The 16,898-nt window shown below is 42.7% G+C and overlaps 1 protein-coding gene across 1 annotated transcript in view; it reads left to right on the top strand.

Annotated features, from left to right (window-relative positions):
• Nucleotides 1-16,898, top strand: part of LOC106565872 (membrane-associated guanylate kinase, WW and PDZ domain-containing protein 3) — a 194,126-nt gene that overhangs the window by 132,998 nt on the left and 44,230 nt on the right. Inside the window, exon 2 of the mRNA XM_014133506.3 lies at nucleotides 5,094-5,210. Coding sequence (XP_013988981.1) covers nucleotides 5,094-5,210 — 117 coding nt within the window. The remainder of the gene's footprint in view (nucleotides 1-5,093; nucleotides 5,211-16,898) is intronic.

Genomic DNA, 16,898 nt, shown 5'->3' with positions numbered 1-16,898 from the left:
TTTAACCCGGACGCGTATAAGAAATCCCGCTATGCCCTCCAACTATCCATCAAACAGGCAAAGCATCAGTACAGGACTAAGATTGAATCCTATTACACCGGCTCAGACACTTGTCAGATTTGGCAGGGCTTGCAAACTATTACGGACTACAAAGGGAAGCACAGTCGCGGGCTGTGACCCTGAAGCAACACTGAAGCAACACTGAAGCATGCATGAGGGCACCAGCTGTTCCGGACGACTGTGTGATCACGCTCTCCGTAGCCGATGTGAGTAAGACCTTTAAACAGGTCAACATTCACAAGGCCGCAGGGCCAGACGGATTACCAGGATGTGTTCTCCAAGCATGTGCTGACCAACTGGCAAGTGTCTTCACTGACATTTTCAACATGTCCCTGACTGAGTCTGTAATACCAAAATGTTTCAAGCAGACTAGCATAGTCCCTGTGCCCAAGAACACTAAGGTAACCTGCCTAAATGACTACTGACCGTAGCACTCACATCTGTAGCCATGAAGTGGTTTGAAAGGCTGGTCATGGCTCACATCACACCATTATCCCAGAAACTCTAGACCCACTCCAATTTGCATACCACCCCAACAGATCCACAGGTCTCAAGTGCAATCTCAATTGCACTTCCTGACTGGCCGCCCCCGGGTGTTCACCCATGACTACATTACATGGCCAAGCACGACTCCAACACCATCGTTAAGTTTGCTGACGACACGACAGTGGTAGGCCTGATCACCGACAATGATGAGACAGCTCATAGGGAGGAGGTCAGAGACCTGGCAGTGTGGTGCCATGATAACAACCTCTCCCTCAATGTGATCAAGACAAAGGAGATGATCATGGACTACAGGAAAGGAGGGCTGACCACGCCCCCATTCTCATCGACAGGGCTGTAGTGGATCAGGTTGAGAGCTTCAAGTTCCTTGGTGTCCACATCACCAACAAACTTTCATGGCCCGAATACACCAATACAGTCGTGAAGAGGGCACGACAATGCCTATTCCCCCTTAGGAGACTGAAAAGATTTGGCATGGGTCCTCAGATCCTCAAAAGGTTCTACAGCTGCACCATCGAGAGTATCCAGACTGGTTGCATCACCGCCTGGTATGGCAACTACTCGGCCTCCAACCGCAAGGCACTACAGAGGGTAGTGCGTACGGCCCAGTACATCACTGGGGCCAAGCGTCCTGCCATCTGGGACCTCTATACCAGGCAGAGTCAGAGGAAGGCCCTAAAAATTGCCAAAGACTCCAGCCACCCTAGTCATAGACTGTTCTCCCTGCTACCGCACTGCAACCATAGCGCCAAGTCTAGGTCTAAGAGGCTTCTAAACAGCTTCTACCCTTAAGCCATATATCTTCTGAACAGCTAATCAAATGGCTACCCGGGCTATTTGCATTGACCCCTGCCCCATTTTTACGCTGCTGCTGCTCTCTGTTTATTAGCAATGCATAGACACTTTAACACTATTACATGTACATATTACCTCAATTACCTCGACTAACCCACATATTGACTCTATACCGGTACCCCCTGTATATAGCCTCGTTACTGTTATTTTATTGTTGCTCTTTAATTATTTGTTATTTTAATTTTTTTATTATTATTATTATTTGTTTATTTTTTACTTCAGTTTATTTAGTAAATACTTTCATAACACTTATTTTTCTTAAAACTGCATTTTTGTTTAAGGGCTTGTACAGTGCCTTGCAAAAGTATTCATCCCCCTTGGTGTTTTTCCTATTTTGTTGCATTACAACCTGTAATTTAAATTGATTTTTATTTGGATTTCATGTAATGGACATACACAAAATAGTCCAAATTGATGAAGTGAAATGAAAAAAATTACTTATTTCCCAAAATTCTAAGAAAATTAAACGGAGAAGTGGTGCGTGCTTATGTGTTCACCTGTCACGACTTCCACCGAAGGTGGCTCCTCTCCCTGTTCGGGCGGCGCTCGGCGGTCGTCATCGCCAGTCTACTAGCTGCCACCGATCTTTTTTCTTTTTTGTTTAGTCATGTCTGTTTTGATTGTTCACCTGTGTCTTGTTTAGGTTGTTTAGTTGGTGTATTTATTCTCGCCCTACCCATTTTGTTTTGTGCGGGTTTGTTTTGTGTTTTCCTGTCTTTGGTTTTGGGTGGCGTTAATTTTGTTCATTTTTTTTAACAGGTGTTTTTTCCTAGACTAAGTTCTAGATGTTTTTGTGGACTGCCATTTGTCTGTGCCAGTTGTGTTTGATGAACTGTTAATAAATACGCCTTCTCCGTATTTACTCCTCTCCTGTGCCTGACTTCTACACCCACCTCTCGTAGAGAGTTCTGACATCACACCTTTGCTATGAAGCCCCTAAATAAGATCTGGTGCAACCAATTACGTCCAGAAGTCACATAATTAGTTAAATAAAGTCCACCTGTGCGCAATCTAAGTGTCACATGATCTCTCACATGATCTCAGTATATATACAGTACACCTGTTCTGAAAGGCCCCAGAGTCTGCAACACCACTAAGCAAGGAGCACCATGAAGACCAAGGTCAGGTCAGAGACAAAGTTGTGGAGAAGTACAGATCAGGGTTGGATTATAAAAAAATATCCAAAACTTTGAACATCCCACAGAGCACCATTAAATCCATTATTAAAAAATTGAAAGAATATGGCACCATAACAAACCTGCCAAGAGAGGGCCGCCCACCAAAACTCACGGACCAGGCAAGGAGGGCATTAATCAGACAGGCAACAAAGAGACAAAAGATAACCCTGAAGGAGCTGCAAACCTCCACAGCGGATATTGGAATATCTGTCCATAGGACCACTTTAAGCGTACACTCCACAGAGCTGGGCTTTACAGAAGAGTGGCCAGAAAAAACCCATGTCGTGTCTTTAGTATCGTTAAAGGTGAAGACTGTTATTTTATCAAATCAATTCTCTGTAATTAGTATTACATGATTAACTAATCATGTAAATGTAATTAACTAGGAAGTCGGGGCACCACGGAAAATGTTCAGATTACAAAGTTAGAATTTTCTGAATATAACTCTTCAGATACTTTAATATCTGATCAAGTAGTCTTCTATTAATTAATTGTTATTATTACCTTCGTCTGTCTCATCTGAACGTCGTAAATTGTTGGTTATCTGCATGAACCCAGCCTTTACTATAAATCATCCATACACCAATTGGCTCAATTATTTATTTACTAACTAATTAAACAATTACAGAATATACAATACATAATAACATTATACCATCCCTAGTGGACTAAACAAAAACAGTTAGATTATAACACTATAGATTCAGAGAAAAGAGAAGGGGGTTTTGGAAGGAAGACTAAAGGACCTGGGAAGCTTTTCTCACATAAATACATATGCCACTAATGATCGCTCATTCGGGAAAGCAATGCATTGTATTCACATGGTCTGAGAGGTTCATCTCACTCTGGAGATTGGTCCACGTCGGTCAGTGTTCTCGTACTAGATTTGCTACCTTTCCAGCTGCAGTCTGTAAGGCTGTCATCTAGGACTCACTTCTTCATGAGTGATCAATAGGTCAGAGTTCATACCATTTCACATGTAGAGCAAGCTCCCATGTTTCCTGGCCTGTATGGTTGACATTAGAATTAGCCCTTTTTAACGTGAGGACAAATCCTCACGGTATTCGGAACTTAAGTGACTTTTCGTTATGTAGAGTGGATATTCAACTTTTCGCCACCACAGCTCACGCTGGGGTTTACTTAGTTCAACGTGAATTGGGTAACGGGGGCTCTTATAGAAATGTAGAAAAGGGGTTGGTTCATCATTTCCAACCAATGCCTATTCGCTTGGGTGTGGCTACTGTCTTAGTTAAACTTTACAGGGAAGACGATTTTCTTATTTTAAAAGTTAACATCACATTATATAATTTCGCAAATAGTTTCATCTTTACTCATTCGTTTTATACAAGAATTAGATGCAAACCTCATAACTGAGGGACCTGTATGAACAGAGTTAGGGTAATGTGGCTGTATTGTCTTTCATAAGGTCACAAACAAAACCGACCGGGTCGTTGTTGGCTTCTCCACCGACTGTTTACACATTCTCCAAAATAGGAGTATTGTTCAATTCTCTAATTCTGTGACGTAGTAGAATTGGGCGGGAGAATCTCTTTGTCTTACTGTGAAACTCTCTCTCAATTGCATGGTCAGGGAGAGTCTCTGTGGTATTTACGACGTGGTTGTAAGGTCGTAAAACTGCCCCTGTTCACATCTCTGCTAGCCAATTCACTGAAAGTGCTAGCGTCATGACAGGGTGAATACTTTTGCAAGCCACTGTAAGTAAGCATTTCACTGTAAGATCTACCTGTTGTATTCGGCGCATGTAAAAATAAATGTTTAATTTTTGTTCAGTATATTGTATCACCAGCTATATCTACTGTAGGGGGCTGTTCCTTTCTGAAAGGATGTATTAGTATTCATAGCCATGCATACAAAGTTGTGTTAAGCAGAGTTTTGTCCGCCCGGCAGAGAGTAGAGAGGAGAGAGAGGGAACATGATGATTACTGAAGCTCAGCGCCAGTCGAGCCATTTCAAAGCCACTTTTCCCCCCACTGTCAGCCAGGGGACTAGGCTCACATCCAAGACACTGAAGATCTTGTCTCTTCCTTCTCTCTCTCCACTCTTTCCTTTCTTTCTCCTCTTCATCTTTTCCAACTCCCAGCAAACTTTCACCTGCTTTCACAGGATGACTCTCAAGTTCCTGTCTCCTCTCAAACTTTGTGAACTTCCTCTGTTTTTACAAAGTCATTGGGGGGTTGGTTAGGAGATGCTCCTGAGAGTTTTCCGTTAAAAACTCTCACTCAAATTTTTGCATTGAGACTTCACAGTTCCTTTGGAATATAAGCTTTTGGCCTATGCTTGGTTGTCATTGTTGCGGTGAGTGTCTATCATTGTTTGCATATTATATAAAACCTTTTGTTGTCAGTTTTATTGTGTAGATGAGGTGCCTTCACAGGAGTGACTGATGGAAAGGGAAGGCATATTGTTTGACCTCTATCCTATTGACACTGTAGTACACTGGCCCTGTAATAACACTGTGTGTCTCTGTCTGCTCAGGGAAGGTTCTGAACACAGACCTGCGCCACTACCTAAGCCTGCAGTTCCAGAAGGGCTCGTTGGATCACAAGCTGCAGCAGGTCATCCGAGACAACCTCTACCTGCGCACCATCCCCTGTAAGTCTCCTCAACCTCTGCTCCTAGGCTGCATGTGAAATGGTACCCTATCTCCTAGTGCACTACTTCTGACCAAAGCCCTATGCAGACCATGGTCAAATGTAATGCACTAGAGCGGATACACAACACCCCGCACACGGACCCCTCACACCACCCCTAACACCACCCCTCACACGACCACTCACACGGACCCCTCACACCACCCCTCACACCACCCCTCACACGGACCCCTCACACGGACCCCTCACACCACCCCTAACACCACCCCTAACACCACCCCTCACACGGACCCCTCACACCACCCCTCACACCACCCCTCACACGGACCCCTCACACGGACCCCTCACACCACCCCTCACACCACCCCTCACACCACCCCTCACACGGACCCCTAACACCACCCCTCACACGGACCCCTCACACCACCCCTAACACCACCCCTAACACCATCCCTAACACCACCCCTCACACGGACCCCTCACACCACCCCTAACACCACCCCTAACACCAACCCTCACACCACCCCTCACACGGACCCCTAACACCACCCCTCACACGGATCCCTCACACCACCCCTAACACCACCCCAACACCACCCCTCACACCACCCCTCACACCACCCCTCACACGGACCCCTCACACGGATCCCTCACACCACCCCTCACACCACCCCAACACCACCCCTCACACCACCCCTCACACAACCCCTCACACGGATCCTTCAGACGGACCCCTCACACCACCCCTAACACCACCCCTCACACGGACCACTTACACCACCCCTAACACCACCCCTCACACGGACCCCTCACACCACCCTTCACCCCACCCCTTACAACACCACCCTTCACACCACCCCTCACACAACACACTTCACCGAGCCAGGTCTCGCACACACACCTAAAGCTCACCATGACAGCAAAAACGAAGAAATCCTCATAAACCCAGACGTTGCTCCAAATTGCAGTCTGTGATTGTGGTCTTTTATACGAAAGCTTTTACTCTAAGTGGTGCAAGATTTGTGTTATTGAAACAATCAATCTACAAATTACGTTCAATCTGAATTACTTTCAATCTGAATGACCTTCAATCTGAATTACTTTCAATGAGAATTACTTTCAATTTGCATTAACTTCAGTCTGAATGACCGTTAGAGCCTTCAGTTAAGAATAGATATAGAGGTGCTAACCTCTCCTCAATGGTCATAATAGATGTGTGCTAAGAGTAGGAAAGGAATGTGGTTCTGATAGAAGACAGGATAAACATTCATGGAGAACAGAGACCTTATCTCCAAATGATGTAGTAATTATGTCATTATTAACACACATTATGTGACAACATTTAGAGCATAATATTTACCATTTCATTTTTCCAAAGAAGGACCATCTCTAATAAGAACAGCAACATGTTTGAGCGTACTTAAGGTTTTAGTCACACACAGTCCCACTGTTCCTCAGGCTATGGCAGACAGTTCTACGCGGCACTGTCACAAACACAGCGATAGGCTCCCTGCTCTCCCCCACAGGGCTGGAATATGCTCTGTCTTGTAGAGTGGGGAATTGTAGGCAGAAGTGGGACATTTTTTTTATGGGAAGTAAGCCACTTACCTCTCATGTATATTTACACATTTTGGAGAGGAGGAATATTTATCCCACTATCAATCAATCCCTTCTTTCAACCACTTTCGATCATATGTGAGTTGAAGATTTCTGCCATCTCTTGGACAGTCAACGTACGTACAGTGGCTTGCAAAAGTATTCACCCCCCCTTGACATTTTTCTTATTTTGTTGCCTTTCAACCTGGAATTAAAATAGATTTTTGTGGGGGTTGTATCATTTGATTTACACAACATGCCTACCACTTTGAAGATGCAAAATATGTTTTATTGTGAAACAAAGAAGAAGTAAGACAAAAAAACAGAACTTGAGCGTGCATAACTATTCACCCCCCTCCAAAGTCAATACTTTGTAGAGTCACCTTTTGCAGCAATTACAGCTGCAAGTCTCTTGGGGTATGTCTCTATAAGCTTGGCACATCTAGCCACTGGTATTTTTGCCCATTCTTCAAGGCAAAACTGCTCCAGCTCCTTCTAGTTGGATGGGTTCCGCTGGTATACAGCAATCTTTAAGTCATACCACAGATTCTCAATTGGATTGAGGTCTCAGCATTGACTAGGCCATTTCAAGACATTTAAATGTTTCCCCTTAAACCACTCAAGTGTTGCTTTAACAGTATGCTTAGGGTCATTGTCTTGCTGAAAGGTGAACCTCTGTCCCAGTCTCAAATCTCTGGAAGATTGAAACAGGTTTCCCTCAAGAATGTCCCTGTATTTAGCAACATCTATCATTCCTTCAATTCTGACCAGTTTCCCAGTCCTTGCCAATGAAAAACATCCCCACAGCATGATGCTGCCACCACAATGCTTCACTGTGGGGATGGTGTTCTTGGTGTGATGAGAGGTGTTGGGTTTACGCCAGACATCGTGTTTTCCTTGATGGCCAAAAAGCTCAATTTTAGTCTCATCTGACCAGAGTACCTTCTTCCATATGCTTGGAGAGTCTCACATGCCACATGCCTTTTGATGAACATATTCTTTTCTTTAAGCAATGCTTTTTTTTCTGGCCACTCTTCCATAAAGCCCAGCTCTGTGGAGTGTATGCTTAAAGTGGTCCTATGGACAGCTATTCCAATCTCCGCTGTGGAGGTTTGCAGCTCCTTCAGGGTTATCTTTGGTCTCTTTGTTGCCTCTCTGATTAATGCCCTCCTTGCCTGGTCCGTGAGATTTGGTGGGCTGCACTCTCTTGGCAGGTTTGTTGTGGTGCCATACTCTTTCCATTTTTTAATAATGGATTTGATGGTGTTCTGTGGGATGTTCAAAGTTTCTGATTTTTTTTAATCCAACCCTGATCTGTACTTCTCCACAACTTTGTCCCTGACCTGTTTGGAAAGCTCCTTGGTCTTAATGGTGCCGCTTGCTTGGTGGTGCCCCTTGCTTAGTGGTGTTGCAGAGTCTGGGGCCTTTCAGAACAGGTATATATATACTGAGATCATGTGACACTTATATTGCACACAGGTGGACTTTATTTATTATGTGACTTCTGGACATAATTGGTTGCACCAGATCTTATTTAGGGGCTTCATAGCAAAGGGTGAATACATATGCATGCACCACTTTTCCGTTGTAATTTTTTTTTTTTAAATAAGTAATTTTTTTTCATTTCACTTCACCAATTTGGGCTATTTTGTGTATGTCCATTACATGTTATCCAAATGAAAAATCCATTTAAATTACAGGTTGTAATGCAACAAAATAGGAAAAACACCAAGGGGGATGAATACTTTTGCAAGGTACTGTACACCTGTTTGTGCCTGACAGTTTCTGTCTCCAGTCTGTGCTCCTAATTTGTATACTTCCTTCGTCTTTCTTACTTTACCTGGCAGAGTGAAAGCTGTTCTTTCTCACTTTAAAGCTTGAGTTAGTAAGTACATCATTCTATCAGTGCTGAATGTTTTATGTTGTGCTGTAATAGAATTCACTGTGTCTCTCTGTTGGTGTGTTATTCTCCAGAGGCTAACCTGCCAGATCTCTTAGGGGATGGACACAGCTCCTTAGAACTCATCTCATGGCTATATGGGATTTTACAGACTTATTAGTGGATGGCGACAATCGTTAATTGCAGAATGAAATGTCTATTTCAGGGATCTACTCGTCTTTCTCCACACGTTTACAGTATCTTGTTTTATATTTCTCCCAGTCCTACAGTTAAGGTTCTAGATCACAGAGCTGGAATCCACCATCCATCAGCTACAGTGACCTCACCGCATGACTGTGAATCCATAATTCCCTCTGTGAATTACTGTCTTAATGAGTGAGTGACTAGAGTGACTGAGACAGAAAGACTGAATGACTCTCCATCACTCTCTCTGTCTTTTAACCCCTTTCCGTCTCTCTGTTTCTGGCATTCTTGCCTTCCATATCTCTCTTTCTTTCACTCCCTCTCTATCCCTCTCTCTTTCACTCTTTTACTTGGAATCTTTTTTAATTCAAGCCTCACTCAAACATGCATTTTATTCATTTCTATACTTCCAGCATCTAGAATACACTGCTACCACACAAACCAACATACCTTTTGTGTTGGTTTATGGGATGGTAGTAAATCCCATCCCATGTCACTGTGCCAATGACCTAGTTTCACAGCTCTAAGTGCTGTTGGTCAGAAACATCTATCTATCTGTCCTTTGCATCTGTGTAGTATACAGTCCTGGAAGGCTACTCTATCCTTGTGCTTTTGAGAGCTAGCTTTCTATCACTTTGGGATGATAATAAAGATGATGCTCTGTTATAAAACCCAAACATTACCCACTCCCCTTGGTGTGACCATGGCACAGCAGTATTATGGGCTCTGTGAGGGCAATGAAAGATGGGACAATCAGGAGGGGAGAGAGAGAGAGAGAGAGAGAGAGAGAGAGAGAGAGAGAGAGAGAGAGAGAGAGAGAGAGAGAGAGAGAGAGTGCTCACAGGACCTTACCGCATGCCATGGTAATCCCTGAGTCTCCTTCATTGGGCCTCAGACTGCCTCAGACTGCCTCCACATCCTCCAATATAACAAAGGCGCAGCAGGAAGCTCTTAAGAGCTCATAAGGGGACAAAGATGGGAGGCAGTCTCCGAGAGGGAAAAGGGCCTCTGGTCGCACTCAGTCCAAGTACGACTTCCCTTCCCTGAGGAGACACAGCCTCCTGAGCCCCCCTCTCAGCTGCACTCTCTTTTTCTGCTAGCTTATGTTGACTTGGTGAGAGGGGAGTGCAGTACTGCACCCGGCCAGTGTGTGGCATCAGTTAGGCTGTCGAAAGGCAACTGGCTCTGCTGATTGTGCTCTTGGTGACATAATACCATTGAGTTTAGTTTTTGGCATGAATATAGTTCAGTGCCACGCAAAATTAGGTTTTATTCTGAGATCTTTATAAGAGACATGCCATGACCTTGAATTACATGATTTTCCTGAATTTGTGTCAACCAGTCAACCAGTGTGTGCCCAGTGGGACAGTTCTTGAGTAAGCTGTTTTAAATTCCTGCACACTTATAAAAAATGTATCTTTAACCCATTTTCTCTTCTTCAAAGTAAATGCTATGGCCACAAAAATACTGAGGCTCTTCATTTTTGCAATACTTTTTTCCCTCTGTATTTGACACACGAATCCCAGTGGCATTTTCGAGTGCCAAGATGAAACAATGCAAAAAAATGCCATGTTATATTTCTGGTCCTCTTTTTCTGAGTGAAACCGCCTCTGATGTCCCTGCTGTGGCGTGACTCTTTGTCTGTGTCTGTGGCATCAACGCTAGCCAGGTCTTTAAAAAGTAGGACCGCAGTATATGAAAGGGAGAGATTATGAAAGACTTGATGGAGTGCCAATTTGGGTCCAAGGTAGACACATGTTCATGCATTCTCATTATCTCTCTCACACACACATACTGTACAAACACACACACACAGAAGCACACACACACACACATTGCCAAGTTACACTGCAGAGGGAGAAGTGTTTGCTTCAGATGAACGTGACCATGTGAATCAAGATTATTATAATAAATAGAAACAAACGAAAACTAATACTGAAAAAACAATTTTATAAAATAATTAACAAAACAGTTTGAGAACTAAAACTATACAGAAACTATTATATTTGACTGTAAAACTAACTAAAATAAAAACCATCATGAATTATGGTCCCCCTAAACTTTAGGAAAAAATCGAATGGGGTTTTCAAGCTTTTTTTTCTTCTAATGGGGTTTTCAAGTTTTTGAATTTGGCCGGCAAACGATGCCAGGTGTTGGCGATGTTTTAAATAGGTTGAGCTTGTGAATCACTTGCTAACAGAGTAGAAATCTGATACTGTAGGTAGCTAGTCTAGCCAAAAGGCAAGCAAGGAGCATGAACAATGGCGACAGCAAACCCTAAACCACCAGTGGTCGGTCGAGAGTTTCCTTCCAAATCAAACTGTATTCGTCATGTACAGTTTATAGCACGTATAAAAGGTGCAGCGAAATGCGTGTGTGCTTGCTTCCTCAACATTGCAGTACAATAATCAAAAGTCAAATAAAAAATAACAAGGAATAGAAGAGGTAGTAATAGCATAATAATAGCCTGGTATGTACACAGTAGGATATACAGTATAGAAAATGAATTTGCTTTGTCAAGTATGACTGTATTTACAAATATAACGTGGGTACACAGTTTAATAAATAGTATATAATTGAACAGCATTGTTGACTGTGTGTGTGTCAGTGGAGGCTGGTGGGAAGAGCTATAGGAGGTCCGGCTCATTGTAATGGCTGGAACGGAATAAATGGATCAGAGTCAAACGTGGTTTCTATATGTTTGATACCGTTCCATTTATTCCACTCCGGCCATTACAATGGCTCCTCTGCTGTGTGTGGTGTGTGTGTGTGTGTGTGTGTGTGTGTGTGTGTGTGTGTGTGTGTGTGTGTGTGTGTGTGTGTGTGTGTGTGTGTGTGTGTGTGTGTGTGTTTATAGGTGGTTGTGGTGTGTGTGTGTGTGTGTGTTTATAGGTGGTTGTGGTGTGTGTGTGTGTGTTTATAGGTGTGTGTGTGTGTGTGTGTGTGTGTGTGTTTATAGGTGGTTGTGGTGTGTGTGTGTGTGTTTATAGGTGTGTGTGTGTGTGTGTGTGTGTGTGTGTGTGTGTGTGTGTGTGTGTGTGTGTGTGGTGTGTGTGTGTGTGTGTGTGTGTGTAGGTGGTTCTGGTGTGTGTGTGTTTATAGGTGGTTGTGGTGTGTGTGTGTGTGTGTGTGTGTGTGTGTGTGTGTGTGTGTGTGTGTGTGTGTGTGTGTGTGTGTGTGTGTATAGGTGGTTGTGGTGTGTGTGTGTGTGTGTGTGTGTGTGTGTGTGTGTGTGTGTGTGTGTGTGTGTGTGTGTGTGTGTGTGTGTGTGTGTGTGTGTGTGTGTGTGTGTGTGTATAGGTGGTTGTGTGTGTGTGTGTGTGTGTGTGTGTGTGTGTGTGTGTGTGTGTGTGTGTGTGTGTGTGTGTGTGTGTGTGTGTGTGTGTGTGTGTGTGTGTTTATAGGTGGTTGTGGTGTGTGTGTGTGTGTGTGTGTGTGTTTATAGGTGGTTGTGTGTGTGTGTGTGTTTATAGGTGGTGTGTGTGTGTTTATAGGTGGTGCGTGTGTGTTTATAGGTGGTTGTGGTGTGTGTGTGTGTGTGTGTTTATAGATGGTGTGTGTGTGTTTATAGGTGGTGTGTGTGTGTTTATAGGTGGTTGTGGTGTGTGTGTGTGTTTATAGGTGGGTGTGGTGTGTGTGTGTGTGTTTATAGGTGGTTGTGGTGTGTGTGTGTGTTTATAGGTGGTTGTGGTGTGTGTGTGTGTTTATAGGTGGTTGTGGTGTGTGTGTGTGTTTATAGGTGGTTGTGGTGTGTGTGTGTGTGTTTATAGGTGGTTGTGGTGTGTGTGTGTGTTTATAGGTGGTTGTGGTGTGTGTGTGTGTGTGTGTTTATAGGTGGTTGTGGTGTGTGTGTGTGTTTATAGGTGGTTGTGGTGTGTGTGTGTGTGTGTGTTTATAGGTGGTTGTGGTGTGTGTGTGTGTGTGTATTTGTAGGTGGTTGTGGTGTGTGTGTGTGTTTATATGTGTGTGTGTGTGTGTGTGTGTGTGTGTGTGTGTGTGTGTGTGTGTGTGTGTGTGTGTGTGTGTGTGTGTGTGTGTGTGTGTGTGTGTGTTTATAGGTGGTTGTGGTGTGTGTGTGTGTGTGTGTGTGTGTGTGTGTGTGTGTGTGTGTGTGTGTGTGTGTGTGTGTGTGTGTGTGTGTGTGTGTGTGTGTGTGTGTGTGTGTGTGTGTGTGTGTGTGTGTGTGTGTGTGTGTGTGTGTGTGTAAGGGTTGGATGTGTGGAGAGTGCAAATAGTCTCTTAGGTGCAAATAGTCTCTTAGGTGCAAATAGTCTCTTAGGTGCAAATAGTCTCTTAGGTGCAAATAGTCTCTTAGGTAAAAATAGTCTCTTAGGTAAAAATAGTCTCTTAGGTGCAAATAGTCTCTTAGGTGCAAATAGTCTCTTAGGTACAAATAGTCACTAAGGTGCAAATGAATAGTCACTAAGGTGCAGGTCTGTGGAGGGAGACAGATAGGGTTAGCTGTTCAGCAGTGATGTCCTGGTTGTAGAAGCTGTCTTGGAGCATGTTGTAGGGCCATATAAAATCAGTTATATTTTTTTACCTGATTCCGTAAATTTTTTTCACAAATTTGGTTTTCTGTGTTTTGTTGTTCATGGTTATCGGTCTCAAAATCACACTTTTTAAATAGAAAAACAGACAAATTGGATGTTCTGTGCTCAACAATCCTTAAACCACATCAGGAGACCACTTTTGAGGTCTGGGTGTAGTGGCCCTTAATTCAACTTCACACTAGCCAGAGACTGTTGTTTGGTTAGCGATGATTCTGTAGCGCTCATGTGATTGCAGTGTTTGCAAAACAAATGGCCACTGTATTGATGAAAATAATCATGATATCATTCTGCCAGGTAGGCATAGCTACTTTGTAGTTAGCATTTCATTGAGAAGGTTTTTGGGGACCTTTCCCTCTACTAGAAGTCAGTTGTCATTACATTAGCAACATCACTAACGAGTACACAAAAAGGCAGACAAGCACTCACACACAGACAGGGGCATTCCTATGCCATTGCCTCTTCAGAAAGTTGAAGGAAAATATGGATCACTGATGCAGTTTGTTCATGTCTTATAATAATCTTGGAAAAATGTATGCATTTTCTTATAAGTTCAAAACATTTTTAACATTGTTGAATTCCATTCTAATGTCTGGATTTCATGATTCTGTCCGCGTTCTCCACAATGTAGATTTTATTGTGTCCTACCGTTGGTCTGAGACCCATTCCTCGCTTGCTCGGGTGACTGGAGTCTTTGGTGGTCTTCCAGGCCTTCCTCAAACACCGCCTGGTGTAGATGTACTGGAAAGCAGGGAGCTATGCCCCAGTGATGTGTTGGATCATCTGCACCACCCTCTGTACAGCCTTGCGGTTGACGGCGGTGCAGTTGCCATACCAGGCGGTGATGCAGCCAGTCAAGATGCTCTCGATAGTGCAGCTGTAGACATTTTTGAGGATCTGAGGGCCCATGCCGAATTTCTTCAGTCGCCTGAGGTTGAATAGGTGCTGTTGTGTAATTGCTCCATGTGTGATTGGTCCAAAATATTTCTTGCACCAGTCTAGGCGCTAATCCTTTAAAATCCAAGTCACATTGAGATTGACTTCATCATTTAAACCTTACCTAACCTATGACCTGACCCATGACCCAATCTGCATACCCTGCCCGTCATCATTTGAGACACAGCATACTCTTGAATACAGGGTGGGTGTCATTTCAATCATAGAAATATAATGAATAGAATGAACCTATCCCTTCAGACCACTGCAATAGCTGGTACACCATTGTCTTATTCGATTCTATTATTTTAGGATCTATATTTATGTGATTTCTTCCTATGGAAGATGGACAGTTTAATTTAGAACAATGGATATTTCCACTCAAGTTAGCATTCTCTGGTGTGTGGATCTCTAACGATCTTTGTTGTACCATTTTAAAAGTAGACATTTCAATATAATTCACATTTTAGTAAATGTATTAGCCAAATCATGACACCCAGTTTGTATTCAAGAGTATGCTGTGTCTCCACAGATGGCTGGCACAATGCAAACACCTCAGGTTATGTAAAATAGGGTCTAAGACACAAAATATACTATATGAACATGAAACAATTGGAGTTTATGCATTTTTGGATAATTTACGTTAAAGATTAAAAAGTGACATATATATATATATATATATATATATATATATATACTACCGTTCAAAAGTTTGGGGTCACTTAGAAATGTCCTTGTATTTGAAAGAAAAGCACATTTTTTGTCCATTAAAATAACATCAAATTGATCAGAAATACAGTTTAGACATTGTTAATGTTGTAAATGATAATTGTAGTTGGAAACGGCTGATTTTTAATGGAATATCTACTTACGCGTACAGAGGCCCATTATCAGCAACCATCACTCCTGTGTTCCAATGGCACGTTGTGTTAGCTAATCAAAGTTGATCATTTTAAAAGGCTAATTGATCATTAGAAAACCCTTTTGTAATTATGTTAGCACAGCTGAAAACTGTTGTTCTTAGACCGCTGCAAAGAGAAACGACAGTCCATCATTACTTTAATACATGAACGTCAGTCAATAAGGAACATTTCAAAAACGTTTAAAGTTTCTTCAAGTGTAGTCGCAAAAACCATCAAGCGCTATGATGAAACTGGCTCTTGTGAAGACTGCCACGGGAAAGGAAGAACCAGAGTTACCTCTGCTGCAGACGATAAGTTAATTCGAGTTAACTGCACCTCAGATTGCAGCCCAAATAAATGCTTTACAGAGTTCAAGTAACATACACATCTCAACATCAACTGTTCAGAGGAGACTGCGTGAATAAGGCCTTCATGGTTGAATTGCTGCAAAGAAACCACTACTAAAGGACACCAATAAGAAGAAGAGACTTGTTTGGGCAAAGAAGCACGAGCAATGGACATTAAACCGGTGGAAACCTGTCCTTTGGTCTGATGAGTCCAAATGTGAGATTTTTGGTTCCAACCGTTGTGCCTTTGTGAGACGCAGAGGAGGTCTCCGCATGTGTGGTTCCCACCATGAAGCATGGAGGAGGACATGTGATGGTGTGGGGGTGCTTTGCTGGTGACACTGTCGTAATTCATTCAGAATTCAAGGCACACTTAACCAGCATGGCTACCACAACATTCTGCAGCAATACGTCATCTCATCTGGTTTGCACTTAGTGGGACTGTCATTTGTTTTTCAACAGGACAACAGGATACCTCCAGGCTGTGTAAGGGCTATTTGACCAAGAAGGAGGGTGATGGCGGGCTGCATCAGATGACCTGGCCTCCACAATCACCTGACCTCAAGCCAATTGAGATGGTTTAGGATGAGTTGGACCGCAGAGGGAAGGAAAAGCAGCCAACAAGTGCTCAGCATATGTGGGAACTCCTTCAAGACTGTTGGAAAAACATTCCTCATGAAGCTGGTTGGGAGATTGCCAATAGTGTGCAAAATTTCAAGACAAAGGGTGGATACTTTGAAAAATCTAAAATATATTTTGATTTGTTTAAAACTTTTTTAGTTATTAGATGATTCCATATGTGTTATTTCATAGTTTTGATGTCTTCACTATTATTATACAATGTAGAAAATAGTAAAAATAAAGAAAAAACCTGTGAATGAGTAGGGGTGTCCACATTTTTGACTGGTACTGTGTATATATATACATTTTATAAATCATTAAATAGATTGACAACCCTGTTTGTAAATTTTGTAAACTTTCAAATGATATCAAACTCCACTGTTTTTTCAGTGATGAAGACATGGATATCTGATGGTAGGGTGGAGTATGCAAAATGGGTCAACTTTTAACACCTCTATCTCCTGAATGTTTTGACATTCAGGTCCAAAATGTAACTATATGATCACTTCTACCGTTAGCAAACATGTATGGAATATTTCATTCCAATTAAAATGGGTGGAGGAAAAAGTGATTAAATTCATATGGAACAACTATATTGACTGTGTCGGGGGTAAAAAGTTAAAAGTATGCTCAAAGACTCTCTGCTCCCAAGTA

The sequence above is a fragment of the Salmo salar genome, chromosome 12 (assembly GCF_965601325.2).
Source record: "Salmo salar chromosome 12, fSalSal1, whole genome shotgun sequence".
Lineage (NCBI taxonomy): Eukaryota > Metazoa > Chordata > Actinopteri > Salmoniformes > Salmonidae > Salmo > Salmo salar.
Note: the sequence above shows the minus strand (reverse complement) of the source record. Positions and strands in the feature narration are given on the sequence as shown.